At 44.6% G+C, this 15,772-nt stretch overlaps 1 protein-coding gene across 2 annotated transcripts in view; it reads right to left on the reverse strand.

The window, feature by feature from the left end:
* Window positions 1-15,772, reverse strand: part of LOC146813794 (cap-specific mRNA (nucleoside-2'-O-)-methyltransferase 1-like) — a 664,820-nt gene that overhangs the window by 246,878 nt on the left and 402,170 nt on the right. For both annotated transcript variants that reach the window (XM_085610257.1, XM_085610256.1), the window contains exon 17: window positions 14,785-14,916. In XM_085610257.1, the coding sequence (XP_085466383.1) occupies window positions 14,785-14,916 (132 nt within the window). The remainder of the gene's footprint in view (window positions 1-14,784; window positions 14,917-15,772) is intronic.

Here is a 15,772-nt window from a genome sequence, read left to right on the forward strand (position 1 = left end):
GCTAAGTAGATAACACTAATGCTTGCTTTTGTGGTAGTGTGGGTGAGCAGTAAGCTACTTAGACGCGCGGGCACATCTAAGAAGCTCCTGCGACGTCATCTCGGTGCCGACTACGCCATCGACTCACACGGAGCCGCACGACGACGCCTACCGACGCGCAGGGATACTGCTGACGAAAACCTTTCCGGTTCCGGTCTGACGCCTGGGGATATTCGAAGGTAAGGAATCTATCACTACGTGTTTCTTTCAGACAGAGTAGTTAGAAAGAGATGTCCATGAATGTATGTAGCATTTTCCGTTCGAGGCATATGAGCTGTAGATCATATGCTTTTGCATAGACTATACAGTATCTCCCAAAGCGATGGCTAACATGTAGCTGTTGCAGTAGTCTGAAATAGTGTACGTAAAACTGCCTGGCCTACTTTAGCTTGTTGTGCTGCCAACACATCCACCGAGTAATGTTTTGTGTTAATGAGTGAGGGGTAGTCCATGTTGCAGCTTTACATGTCGTCTATGAGTATATTCCCTAGGAATGCCATAGAAGCCCCCAGTTTACATGTAGAGTGTGCTCAAGGGGGAACTGGTAACGTTCTTTTAGCTTTTGCATAGCATATCTGAATACACAATCCATCTAGCAATACCGGATTTTGATATGGTATTGCCCTTATGTGGTGGAGCAAAGGCTACAAAAAGTTGATTCGTTTTCCGGAAAGGTTTTGTCCTTTCAATGTAATACAGCAACACTCGTTTGACATCTAGCGTGTGCAGAGCATGTTCTGCCACAATCTGGTTGAGGGAAGAAAACAGGTAACTCAACGATTGATTACTGTGAAAGGCAGAAATGACTTTAGGATGGAATTTAGCATTGGTCCGAAGAACTACTTTGTTTTGGTGCATCTGTACAAAAGGTTCTTCTATGGTTAATGCCTGGATCTCACTGACTCTTCTGAGTGATGTGATAGCAACTAGAAATGCCAATTTCCATGTACGAAATTGCAGTTCACATCTGTGTAATGGTTCAAAGGGTGGACCCATTAGTCTGGTGAGAACAATATTGAGATTCCACAGTGGGGCAGTTGGACGTCAAGGTGGAATAACTCTTTTGAGTCCCTCAATAAATGCTTTAATGACAGGTATCCGAAAAAGAGACAGATGCTGTCTATTCTGTAGGTATGCAGCTATTGCAGCAAGATGTAGGCGGATAGATGAGTATGCTAAATTGAAATGTTGTAGATGTAACAAATAGCAAATAATGTTTTGTACGGAAGTATCAAGCGGGTTGATGTGGTTGTTGTTACAATAATTCACAAACCGCTTCCACTTGGCTGCATAGCAGGCTCTTGTGGTAGGACGCCTAGCTTCTTTGATGATATTCATACAGTCTGGCGGTAGATTTAGAAACTCTAGGACTTCAGGTGCCATATCGCTAGATTGAGTTGACTGGGATCTGGGTGTCTTATCGCGCCATGACTCTGGGTGAGGAGACTGGGTGAAAGGTTAAGCTTTTGATGAGGAACTACTGAGAGTTCCAGTAGAGTTGTGAACCATGGTTGACCAACACATGTGGGAGTAACCAGGATTAGGGTCAGTGACGTTTGTTTGAGTTTCCGAACCACTCATGGAATGAGTGGAAGAGGCGGAAAAAGCATAAGCAAATATCCCTGACCAATTCATCTATAGTGCATTGCCTTTGGACAATGGGTGTAGATACCTGGACGCGAAGTTTGGGCATTTTGCGTTTAGATGTGTGGCGAACAGGTCTATGTCTGGGAAGCAAACACAAAGAGATGATGGACGGAGTGCTGAAACTTTTCAAACACTCACCCCCAGTCACAGATTTGGGTTGAATCCATCATCAGTCTTTAGCTCACTTTGCCACCCCAGTTCAGACACAACTATATGCAAATCAGTCTTGACCCTTTGCCTCATGGGAACAGTCCACCCCGAACTGCCAAGCCATGTCTTCCCTGGACCGGAAACAAGCATCCTGGCACCGGTTTCGGGCTAACAGCCCTCATCAGCCAGGCTAGCTTGAATACAGTGGCAAAGTGAGCAAGGGACCCACGTCTGGGCATACTTTGGGCGAACAAGAGAACTTGAGGATGTAGTCCCATTCGAGTATTTGCTTTGTTTGGCGACTTAGCAGATCTGCCATCTGATTGTCCACTCCTGGGAGGTGTTCTGCCAGGAGAAAGATTGTGTGATGAATGGCCCATCTCCATATGTCCTGTGCTAGCTGGAACAGTTGGATGGAGTGTGTCCCCCCGTTTTTTAATGTAGTACATGGCTGTCATGTTGTCTGTACGAATTAGTACCGCTAACAGCCCTCATCAGCCAGGCTAGCTTGAATCCAGTGGCAAAGTGAGCAAGGGACCGACGTCTGGGCATACCCTGCCACCTTAGGGCGAACGAAGGACCACATTTGGAAGAATGGGAGGAGAACTTGAGGATGTAGTCCCATTCGTGTATTTGCTTTGTCTAGCGACTCAGCAGATCTTGTGATGAATGGCCCATCTCCAGCTGTCCTGTGCTAGTTGGGACAGTGTAGGGAGTGTCCCCCCCCCCCGTTTTTTAATGAAGTACATGGCTGTCATATTGTCTGTACGAATTAGTACCGTCTTGCGTAATACCTGAACGTGAAATGCTTTCAGAGCCAGAAAAATCGCTAAGAGCTCTAGCTGATTTATGTGAAGCTGTTTCTGTTGGGGGCTCCACATCCCCTGAATTGTGTGAGTTTGGAGATGTGCTCCCCAACCAGTTAGTGATGTGTTTGCTGTCAGTACTATCTGTGGAACCGGGTCACTGAAAGGCCGCCCTTTTAACAGGTTTTGTGTGTTCCACCACTGCAGAGAGCGATGGGTGCGGCCGTCCACCAACACTAGATCCGATAACTGACCGCGAGCCTGGTTCCACTGACGTGCTAAGCATTCCTGCAGGGGGCGCATGTGAAGTCTTGCATATGGAACTATGAAGATGCAAGATGCCATCATTCCCAGTAATTGCATGAACACTTGAGCTGGTAAGGAATGTTGAGGCTGGAACTGACATATTACGTTGTGACTGATATTTCAATACAAGGCACAAACGAACAGGGAATAGATACAGTGCCATTGTTAACCCCTGATTCTGAAGTTGCCCCTGCTGGACCTAAAGTTACCAGGAGAGGGCAAAGGGCTAATCAAAGACTAAAACCTACTGTAGGACCCCCACCAAGCAAAAGGAAAGGTAACAATCCCCCCAAACAAAGCAAATTGCCACCACCTATGAATGGGAGAAGGGGCAAATCTGCTATTGAGATGGATGATCCCAATAGGGGATCTCCAATATCCCCAACACAGAACGAAGTGGACAATTATTTAAATAGCATGTCAGATGGGAACTTTTTGGGGAAGCTTGAGCTTATGATGACATCGCTCCTGGAACCTATTATGTCGCAGGTAACCAGTATTGAATCTAGATTGGCTAAGATGGAGGAATCGATGAGGAGTAAAAACCCATCCACTCACGTAAATGATGTTACATTAAGAGATTGCCCTCCACCTGGTAGGGGTGTAAGTTTTACTTCTGACCCACCACAAACCTTTCTCACTTCAAAACAAACCTACAGTAGTGATAGCAGCAACAATGCTAATCACAATAAAAATTCAGAGCACAAGGGACAATGTCCCCCGCGTGGTAGTTCTAGTGCCACTGTCTCAAACACATATGAAGGAACCGTGACTATGAATGAGACCTTGGGGACACGGGATGACACTGGGTATATAGAGAGGGGTAACATTCCTCCGATAAGACGGGATATTTTTCACTATTCATCTCAAAATCTAAATCTACCGCCGGAGGCTACCCCGTATACGGTGGTCCTGGCAAAGGTACCTTTCTGTCCACATATTGACTCTGAGCACTGGTCTGCTTTAAAGAATAAGTCCTTACACTTTTTGACCAAAAGGACTGGCCTGAATAGTCTTCTTGTTTCGGAGTTTAAAATGATCCGCAGAATCAGATGGGTGGGACCTACCCCTAAATCATTCAGCGGAGATTGCATTGTTCTAACTTTTAGGTCACCCCAAACAGTTCACACTATCCTGGAAAGGGGAAATAATGTATTTATTGACCCTAACAACATTAATATATTACCGCTGGGATATTTTTATCGCCCAAATAACCCGTTGCCTCGTCACGTTTCCATGTTGGCAGGCGATAAATGAAGAGACTTAAGGCAATTTAGTTATCTTGTTCCAACATACATTCGCTTTGATGTTTTTAACCCTCTGGAAGATCCCGATTGACTGGATCTTGGAAATCTTTGTTCCCCACTCATACATGGAAAGGGGAATGATCCCCAAATGCTAATGGGGACAATGACTTCCTCATGTCCATACCAACTGTCGACAACATAGTAAAGCCTAGTGGACTGACTAGTTTGCTTCCTGAGACACAGGATGAGTGTGAGGTTTCCTTAAATATCTCCTCAAAAATCCCTCCCATAAGTACAGTTCCAACCAATGATTTTCTTTTAAATAAAGAAATTAAGGCACTAGGATCACCGACCCTTGCACAAGAACCCCTGGTCGACTCTGCAGTAATCATAACATCTCCCCAACACCTAGATTCCCACCAAAAGAACTAAGTAGCACGTCCACTTATCCTGAAAACTCTACTCAGGGCGGAAAATCCTTAAGTTGTAACATTGTTTCATGCAACATTGCTGGGATTAGTTCTAAGCTGAGTAATCAACAATGGTGGGACTCCGTCATGCAGTTCGAGATTTTGATACTTCAGGAAACATGGGCTAAGGAAGCGATACATGTGAATGGGTTTAGGACCTACCACACTCCAGCAGTCAGTGTCCATAGTGGCCAGGCGAAGGGAGGTTTATGTACTTATATCGCGAGCACTCCAAATGTAGAGAATATCAGGATGCTCGCCAGCAAGGATTACTTTCAATTGATTAAATTAGACATAGACCCTACACGTTCAATAGTTCTGGCCAACTTTTATAATAATATCCCGTCGGGACAAACTTGCATAGTTATACCCAACATCTCGAAATCCCTGAATTCATTGGGTATGGCAAGACGAACGATATGTTAATACTAGCAGGAGATTTTAATTGCACCCTATGCCAGAATGCAGGAGAGAGGTCGTGTGGAGTCTCAAGAGAAGATGATGTTTGTTTGTCACATTTTAGCCATAATGTCCTGGGGGAACAATTCAATGAACTCATTTTTAGCCATTACCTGGGATTTGTACATGAGCTATGTCCATCTCTGGCATCTTTGTCTTGCACTGTTAATGGGAGAGGATATTGCTCTATAATTGATTATGTTCTTATATCATGTACCCATGCACACAGTCTTCTTTCTTTCCTTGTCTCTGATAATCCACTTAGTGACCACTTCCCTCTTTGTTTGACTATTTTATTACCTGCAAGGAATCTACCAAGACCCCACAATATTAATGATCAGCTGTTAGAAAATCTAGCAATTGGCAGCAATAATGGTTACTCGATTTGTTGGGCTCTGGTAGACCAGGTAAAACTGGTCAGCAACATGGTAAAGAAATGTAAATCTGATATAGATTTGTGCTTGAGCGAAGAAGCTGCCCCTGACCAGATTTTAGCATCATTTATGGCCATATCTACAGCAATAAGTAACTCCCTTATCAGGCAGAAAAAGAACATCGGATCATTACAGGGCTAGTTTGATACTAACTGTTCTCGAGCGCATTCCCAGCTAAAGAAGGAGCTACAGAAAACTCATAGTAACCTGATTGCCACCAGGTTGGCCAGAGGAGTCTACAAACAAGCACTAAGGGACAGAAAGTCAAAAATGAAGCAGGAGGCTTGGGAGGCCCTATATTTGGCCTCAGTAACGAATGACAGTGCGGCATTCTGGAGGGCAGTTAGGGCTCCTTTTTTTAGCTGGTGATGGCGGCCCGTCGCTTGAGATAGCGGTCCCGGAAGAACAGTGGATTAACCATTTCTCCCAAGTATACAATGGCGAAGACCCTGCTCTTACGATCGATATGCATGCCCAGGAGACACTGGGGGAAAATTGTTTTTTGCAACAGAAGGAGTTATGGTTCACCCTAGAGGAGGTGGAGAGCGCCATCCGCCGCGAACCAGCGAGTCTTTTGCGCCGTGTCTCTGCCCTTGAAGATAGATCCCGCTTTGGTCGTTACGCTATTCTTCCCTCCTCGACAACCTGCATCTCGAAATATTGACTGGGAGGAACCCGTTCCCCTATCTCCACCTGTAGGATACAAACCTCCATTTGCTTGGATTCTGTGGCGACGAAATTTTCACTCGCCTACCTCTGGATTAGGATTGACCTTTAAACCTCTGACGGAAGCTTAAATATACCAGCCTGTCTTCAATTACCAGAACCCTGCTTACTAACTGAGAACCTCCATATTTGCTGATTTGCTGAGAACTATTTTATTGCTAGGTGTGCTGTGTCCCACCCCGCATGCTCTCCCTCGCCCTGATGAAGGTGTAGCCCCCGCTGGGGCATGACACCGAATGCGCTTTGGCGTTTTTAAGCCCACTGGGCTGTTGAAACTGTATTCATAGGCGTTCTCAAGCCTACTGGGCCGCTGAAATTCCACCCAGAGAATCTGAAAAGCAGAATTTGTATTCAATCATTCATTGTTTTTATTTTTGTGCACTAATGTGATGTGGTGTATAAGTTTGTTGCTGAATGTGTAGTAGTATGAGTGTGTTGCTTTGAGGGAGCTGTGTGGGACTGTTACTAGCTTTTTCCTTATGAATTTTGTAACGTTTTTGATATTCATCCTTGGTTTGTGTTGTTAATCAATACATTTAAAGAATTTTTGTATATATATATGTATTAAAAAAAATGATTTAATAAATCTAGTGACATCATTACTGAGTTGTTGATGGTCCTGGTTTGCCTTTTGGTTGTGAGTATTAAATGTCTGGACCCGATACCGGGCCTTGTTCTATTATCAATTTGCTGGCAGGTATTTTCCTTCTGTTTAGGTTATTCTTAGTTCCCCTGCTCTACCTGCCTTATCCTATTCCAGGGGTCCCCCTTCTTATTGGATGACCAGGTAAAACTGGTCAGCAACATGGTAAAGAAATGTAAATCTGATATAGATTTGTGCTTGAGCGAAGAAGCTGCCCCTGACCAGATTTTAGCATCATTTATGGCCATATCTACAGCAATAAGTAACTCCCTTATCAGGCAGAAAAAGAACATCGGATCATTACAGGGCTGGTTTGATACTAACTGTTCTCGAGCACATTCCCAGCTAAAGAAGGAGCTACAGAAAACTCATAGTAACCTGATTGCCACCAGGTTGGCCAGAGGAGTCTACAAACAAGCACTAAGGGACAGAAAGTCAAAAATGAAGCAGGAGGCTTGGGAGGCCCTATATTTGGCCTCAGTAACGAATGACAGTGCGGCATTCTGGAAGGCAGTTAGGGCTCCTTTTTTTAGCTGGTGATGGCGGCCCGTCGCTTGAGATAGCGGTCCCGGAAGAACAGTGGTTTAACCATTTCTCCCAAGTATACAATGGCGAAGACCCTGCTCTTACGATCGATATGCATGCCCAGGAGACACTGGGGGGAAATTGTTTTTTGCAACAGAAAGAGTTATGGTTCACCCTAGAGGAGGTGGAGAGGGCCCTTCACGCAAGTCAAGGAGGAAAGGCCCCGGGCCCTGACAGGGTCCCCATTGATATATTTAAATCAAACATTCCCATGTGCAAGTACTTAATGCAAGTTGCAGCACACATTTTTTATGTACTTGGGTACTCTCAACCATTGTGCCAATTTTTAAAAAGGGGAATAGACAGGATCCAGGATGCTACAGACCAATTTCCCTGCTAGATGCCATAACAAAAGTAGTAGGTAGAGTTCTACTTGAGCGTCTTCAGGACTGGGCAGAGGAGAACTCCATCCTGTCAGACTTGCAATATGGATTCCGGTCCGGCCTGTGGACCGTAGAGCAGGGTTTAAATTTCTCTCTGTTGGTGGGGAAATATACTAGGGCAAGGAATGGGCCCCTGTTTTTAGCATTCGTGGATCTCACAGCCACTTTTGACTGTGTGGTCCACGCTAAATTGTGGTCTATTTTAGAAGTCATGGGAGTCGATTTAAACATTATTTACTTTCTTAAACGTTTTTATTGTGACGCTAAGGCCTCTGTGCGTTATGGCACAAGGGGTGAATGCTCAGAAGCCTTCCCGATCAGGAGCGGAGTCAGACAGGGATGTGTCTTGGCTCCGTTCCTTTTTAATCTGTATATAAACGGGTTGGGGGAGGCGCGCCTGAACGACTATCAGGACTTTCCTACAGTAGCGGGCCGTCCGATTCCAGCGCTTTTGTACGCGGATGACGCGGTGCTGATGTCCCGTACTCAAGTTGGCCTTCAGCGAGTCTTAAACAGCTTCTCCCATTTTATGAATCAGCTAGGCCGAAGGGTGAACACAACTAAAACCTTTATTATGCGTTGTGGTAAAGGCATCAAGAAACAAAAGGATATGTTTATTGGAGGCCAAAAAAAACAAATCGGGGTCACTACAACATTTTCGTACCTTGGTATTCTTTTTGCTTCTAATGATACATGGGTACAAGCAGTCTCCGCTAAAAAATTGGCACTTGTACGCACCACTTCTGCTCTAATTGCCTTCTCAAGAAAACTGGGCAAAAGACCACAGGTGGAACTTTTAAAGATCTACAAAGCTAAATGTGTCTCAGTGGTAATTTATGAGAGCGGAGTCTGGGGATTTGTTGACCCTTTACCAATTCAAAGAGTAGAAAACTAGTTTTTAAAATATATTTTATCTGTACCAAATAGCTGTGCCACAAGTGTTTGTCGTGCTGAATTAGGCCTGTCATTTATTTCTGACCTAAGCAAGATTGAACCCGTGCTCTTGTGGCACAGATTGTGGCTTAAAGAAGAAGCAAAATTGAAGAGAGACTTCCTCTCAGACATTATGAAATTAGAGGGAGCAATGAGGATACCATGGCTCAAATATGTTTTGAATTTTTTAAACGTCCTCGGCCATCCAGAAGTTTTTTTACTAATCCTAGTCCCCTCGGCACTATATCAAGGAAAGAACTAAAAAAAGAGGGTTTGTTTCTGTTAGAGTCTGCCAGAATGACCACAGAGATTCTAAAACCAACAGTCTTGCATAACCAGATGGTTTTAAGTACTTTTAATATTCAACCTTATTTAATTATTGTTCAAAGCGCCTATGAAAGGTTTTTGCTGACCCGCTTTAGGATGGGAACTTTTCACCGCCTTGTTACATTTCCCACAATGAACGAGTGGTCTCAAAATCTTTCAACTTGCCCTTGTTATAAAATTTCATTACAGACCACGATTCATGTTATTCTTTTCTGTAAATATTATTCTGTATTACGGACCACATTTTTAAAACCTATTTTTAAACAGTTTGGATTACGTCAATGCCGACATGCATTATTGGCCTTGCAATTACTTGACAATGAGTACAGAATTTATAGTGTCACTATTTTCTTGAAAAAAACTCTTTTAGAGGAAACAATTGTTCAATATTTGATTAATTCTTATCAAAAACTTTAATACTATTTTATTCACAAAATGTTTTTAATGAACAAGTGTAAAGACTTTTTTTTTCTTTTTATTGTGCTTTTATGATTGTTTTTGCTCAAACATTCGAATAAAGCTTTGATTGATTGAGTTTGGCTGGAGTTGGATATGCTACACTCTGTGTGTGTCTATGGTAGCTCCTAGATAAGTCTTGAGAAATGGAGGTTGGAGATGGGATTTGGCCTTGTTTATTGTGAACCCTAGTTTGTGAAGAGTTGCACAGTTTTCTCTGTGTGTTGCATGCAACTGCTGTGTGAACTTGCCTTTATAAGCCAGTCATCCAAGTAGGGGAAGACGTGAATCTGTTGTCTTCTCAGGTGGGCTGCGACTACTGCTAAGCATTTTGTGAAAACCCTGGGAGCCGTCGCAACTACGAAGGGTAGGACCTTAAACTGATAATGTTGGCCTGCTACCACAACTGGCGGTATTTGCGGTGGGCAGGGAGTATTGGTATATGGAAATAAGCGTCCTTTAGATCCAGAGCGGATAGAAAGTTGCCTTGCTTAAGGAGAGGAAGCACTTGCTGGAGAGGAAGCATTTGCTGGAGGGTTACCATGTGAAAATGGTCTGACTCAATGTATAGATTGAGTTCTCTGAGGTCCAATATGGGTCTGAGAGCGCCATCCTTTTTAGGAAATAGGAAGTATGGTGAGAACACTCCTGTTCCCAGATATTGGAAAGGGACTGGTTCTATTGCACCTTTTTGCAATAACGAAAGAACTTCTTGCTTTAGAAGGGTAAGGTGTTCTTGCGACAAGAGGTGTGACCTTGGAGGAATATTGCGTGGAGTGCTTGTAAGTTCCAGGCAATAACCAGATTGGATAATTTGGAGAACCCATTTGACGGATGTAATTGTATTCCAAATGGGTAGAAATTGTGAGAGACGTCCCCAGACAGGAGTGGAATGATCGGGGGTATGGGAAATAAGTCATTGTTTATTGCTGTTGGCGCGGGAGATGCGTGTAGATTTACCTTTGTCTCTTCCCCTGGCGTTATTTCCTCTATATCCTCCTCAAAAATAACGTCTTGAAGAGGCCGACTGATTGTTGCCCTTGTAAGAGGAGGAGGAGGAATTGTCCCTGTAAAATGAGCAACTGAAGGAACCTCTGTTGGAAGGTGCTTGCAAGTTCCCCATGGACTTAGCAACCGCTGTCTCTCTTTTCATCTTTTCTAAAGATGCATCAACAGCTGGTCCAAAGAGATGTTGCTTGTCAAAAGGCTGATTAAGGATAGAGGCTTGTACTTCAGGTTTAAACCCAGAAATCCTTAACCAAGCATGTTTGCGAAGCAGTATGCTAATGTTTATTGCCCGAGCCGCATTATCTGCCTGATCTAAGGCACATCTGATAGAGGTATTAGTTATTAATTCACCCTCTTGAATAAGGTCACTGGCTTTAGCTTTATATTCTTCAGGAAGGAATTCAATGAGCTTGTGAAGTTCATCATAATGAGCCCTATTGTATCTTGCCAGTATTGCTTGGGCATTGGCAATACGCCAATTATTTCCTCCCGTTTCGAGTGGCGCCAGGGTAGGTGACGGCCCATCCCGGTAGCAACCTTTAAGACACCAGAATTGTCCTGGTGGCGCTACGGACACGGACAGGAGCAGGGATACACACCACAATAGGTCCCCTTAGACATATGGCGAGTGCGTTTCCCATAATACGTGTGGCAGGTAACAATTGTACTTTCCGCACTGTGTAGATAGTTGACAGTTCATTAGGTCCTGAAGAATTGCCACGGATCACTAGGACCACCAGGCATGAAACATGTTGACCATCACAGAAGAGCATAGCTAAGCTGAACCATAACGTCAGCTAGCTGCCACTCTGTCTTTGTTTTGTTTTAATCAAGTGGAGAGCCACTCCTAATAAAATCCGATTTTTTAAACTTTCCAACTTGTTTTAACCACACACACGCATTCACATCTACACCACTAGACTCCTCTCACACACACTACACCATACGGCCAGGAACAGAAGATCTCCGCTGAAGAGCCCCTTTAAGGGTGCCCGTCGGGCATTGCAGCGCCGGCCCGACGAGGAGCAGGTCCATATGATGAAGCATGACACCTAGCTTGCTGGGTGTGTGAGGACCCTAGTTCCGAATAGAGGAATTCCTCTTCTGCACGGTCTCCTCTCCACACTTTTACTCTCCCCTTACTCTGAGGAACTGCATACTCTTTCTCTTGATATGAATACGCCAATTATTAGCAGCTTGCGATGCTATCCGTTTACCAGAAGCATCCAATAATTTGGACTCTTTATCCGGAGGCGGGGTGCCCCCTGTGGTTTGGGAGTTAGCCCTCTTACGAGCATTAGAACCGACCGAAGAGTCTAAAGGTAACTGTTATTTGATGTAGACTGGGTCGTTAGACGCAGATCGGTAATTTTTCTCTTCCCTGGGAGTGATGATCGTCACTTTGACAGGGTCTTGAAAGATATCACCAGTATGTTTAAGCAGGGCCTTCAACATCCGTAAGGTTTGTGTAGCTCTTTGAGATGAACTAAGGGTCTCTAATACAAAATCCGCTTCTAGACTCTCCTCGTGGAGCTCTACCCCATGGTATTCTGCAGCTCTATTAATGAGTTCAATGTACCCAATATTATCATCTGGTGAAGAAGGTTTGGATGGATACAAATCAGGGTCATTATCAGGTTGAGGGACATTAAAATGATCCCAAGGATCAGTATTCTGTGGAACATCTTGTGGTACAGAGTCATCTAAGTCATCATCATCATCATCGTTCCCTGTATCGTGTGGGTTAGGTGATGTAGTGGAATGTGTAGGTGAAGTGACAGGGACCTCAGGAATGTAAGGGGGAGAAGAGTCAATAATCTGAATTTTCCTTTTCCAAAGGAATATGGTAATCCTCTAACAAGTCTACTTTCCTTTTTTCCGGAAGTTTGGCCTGGTTGTGTCCAGTTTCCGGGTGGATTACGATTTCTTTCTGTCTGGGATCAGGTGGATTTTCGGTCCGAGACTCTTTAGTCGCTGTACCTTCTTTAGACGACTGTCGCGGTGTCGAGAGTTTCGGCTCCGAAGTTTGCAGCTGCGGAGATTTAGCTTTACGCAATGGCGGAATGGAGACCAGAAGGTGTTCCGGTTTCGACGCCGACGGTTTCGGGTCGGCACCGGCATGTGGACAGGTCAAGCCCGAGCCGGAAGGCTGTTGTTTTTGCTTCGGCGCTGAGCCCGAAGGCAGGGTGCTAGAAACTTTTTCTTGGTGCCAACCTTGGCCCGCAGGCAGAGGATGGACAGGAGCCTTTTTCTTGTAAAGGAGATGATAGGGGAACAAATAGTCTTTACTCATGGTCCGTTGTGCCGGGGTCAGGTTGTTGGCATCAGAGACATCGTCAGACACGGAGACGTGTGCCTCCTCCATCTCGGCCTCCTGCGCTTGGGATTGTTCTTGATCTGACTCTTCTGCGAGAAGGTCCGGCGCAGGGCCGCTGTGTAGGTACATTTCGTGACATCGAACTCAACGATCACGGAGGGCTTTCTTCAACCGAAACGACTGGCACGCGTTGCAGTCTTTCTCGTCGTGTTCCTGGGATAAGCAAAGGTTGCACACTTCGTGAAAGTCGGTGTGCGGGAACTTAGCGCAACACCTTGGACATAACTTGAATGGAGTACGTTCCATCAGCTGTGACCGATCCCGGCGCGGGTTTCTACAACAGCCTTCCAGGAATGTTTTGATTGAAGTTTGAGAGTAAAACGATATGCGGAGAGTGAGAAACGCAGTAAATTAACAATACCGTCGAGGGTAGTGGATTGATCGTCAAAGGGGGCCCGAAAAACGGTGTCAAACCGGAGCGCAAAAATTCACATCCGAACCAGATGGCGGAAAAACACAATCTAACAATGGAGTTGATGCCCATGCACACTATCACCTAAGGGCGGAGTTACCTACCTCGTAACTGGAAAGACTTCTTCGAAGTAAAACAAACATCCGGGCCCAACACTAGATGGCGATCTATGCAAAAGCATATCATCTACAGCTCGCATGTCTCGAACACTCACTTTCCCACATTCCTCTTGCAAGGGAGAATCTCCTACACCTGTAGAGGGGGCTTTGTGATGATTTTGCCTGTGTGAGGATGGATAAACAGCCTTCGCTGTTCGACTGTTGATTCGGCCTTAGGGGTCCTTCAGAGCAGACATCAAGCCACCTTAGGGCTGTCTGCATGGAGGCGGGCCTGGTCTTGTGCGGCTGGCTCAGTACCAGAGTCTGCTCCAAAGCCTTGATTTGTGCCAGCCATGGCTGGAAGGCAGTGGCTGCCTGGAAGGCTGTGTCCCCAAGTGCAGGCTCGACGCCTGGCTGCCGGAGGGGGGTGAGTGCCTTGGTGTATACTGGTACTGACAGTAGTCTCTTTTGATGCTGGACTGACGTCTGCTGCAGGTCTTGGATTTAAGGGTCCGACAGCGATTTGGGTTCCGAGCTAAAGGATGCGGTGTGAAGAAGTAGGGTGTATCATCATCATGATTTTGCTCCATGGCACGTCGCGCTAATAGACAGTCACAACGGTTCTGAATTGTCTTTTTTGACCGGAATGTGAGGCAGACAGAGCAAGAGGCCTCGTTATGCTCCAGGGACAGGCAGTTGTTGAAGACCACGTGTTCTTCTGCCCACAAGCACTTCAAATGACACATTGAACAGTAACGAAAAGGAGTCTTTTTATCATAGTTTTAGCATTCTTAAGCATGAGACTCGACGGGAGAGGCCTGAGTGGGGTGAAGCCCTATGCGTGGCATTGACGAATCGGAAATGTGGATTTGTTGGAGGGATCACAGTGGTAAGAAGAAATGTTGGTGCACCGAAGGATTGTTTGAAGGCTATTGGTAACATAGAAATCGGGAGGCCCGGGGAAAAAGACAACCATGCAGCGTCAACGGAGAGCCCCGGCAATACATGTCCGATCCACAATGGTGGACAAAAAGAATGTAACTGTGGAGTCGATGCCCATGCACATTAGCAGTTAGGGGAAGGGTCACTACACCTCGTGACTCAAAAGACGTTTCAGAGAAAAACAAATTGTACACGTCCAAGCCCAACACTGGATGGCAGCAGTATGAAGAGCATGTGTATCCACAGCTACACATGCCACAAACATATTGTTTAACAGGAATATATGTTGCAAGGCACACATCCTCTACAAAATTAAATGTTACACTTCTTACTTACCCCCAACCCTAAGAGAAACTTGTGTTCACCTCCAGAGACCATACACCTGTAGTCATACACATGGGCAATCTTCTCCATTGTTTTGGTGGTGAGTGGAGTTGGCTTGTGTCCAAAAACTTCAATGTCCTTGCTCTGGAAAGTAAGTCAATACCTATAATTAGTTACTATTCTAAACCCTACCAATGTAAATTACAGTTCAGACAAGAATACAGAAGAAAAAACACTTTCCTGCAGTAAGGGACCTTTGAAAAAACTTTATGAGACAGCAACCTTTATTCATGGGAAAAAGTCCACTTACCCTTTGTTAATACCAACAGTAATCAATAAAGGAATGAAGCTAGATTATAATATATATATATATATAGGGGGGATGCAAAATCACTTCTGAAAACGCTGGAAAAGTGTATACAGAATGAAATGACTAAATGGTGGGAACAGAAGTCCCTACAAAAATATGAGGAGGCGGGACGGGTCCCCAGAGGGCTTCGGATTCTATTAGCACTGAGTTTTGACAACCCTAACCCAAAAAAGCTAACAGAATGGGCAGAGAATAATTGATTAGCATCAATGAATTTAGTTAAAATCTTGATAAAATATGCCCAAATCGATCGAGAAGATTTACTCAAGGAAACTGAGAAAATCAATGAACAACTCGACAAAATAGAACAAACTGAATATATATCAAAAACTAGAAGAGGAATCCAAGAAAGAGTCAAACAATAGGAGGACAAGATTAAAATAAAAAAAAGTACACAAATTCGCCCGTGATAAAGAAGATTACGAGTTAGGTCAAAATTTTACATTTGCGCGTAGATATGAGAACACAAAGAAAATGCACTTCAACAATATGTCAAAAGCAACCATCAATCCAACTGCAGAAACAAATGAAAGTGCAAGCAATGCAGAATCATCAGCCTCTGATCTTAATTCACTAACAAGTGACAACGAATCGGAAGATGGGAGAAGCAATGCGCACAGTACACTAGAT

This window comes from Triturus cristatus, chromosome 6 (genome assembly GCF_964204655.1).
Source record: "Triturus cristatus chromosome 6, aTriCri1.1, whole genome shotgun sequence".
Lineage (NCBI taxonomy): Eukaryota > Metazoa > Chordata > Amphibia > Caudata > Salamandridae > Triturus > Triturus cristatus.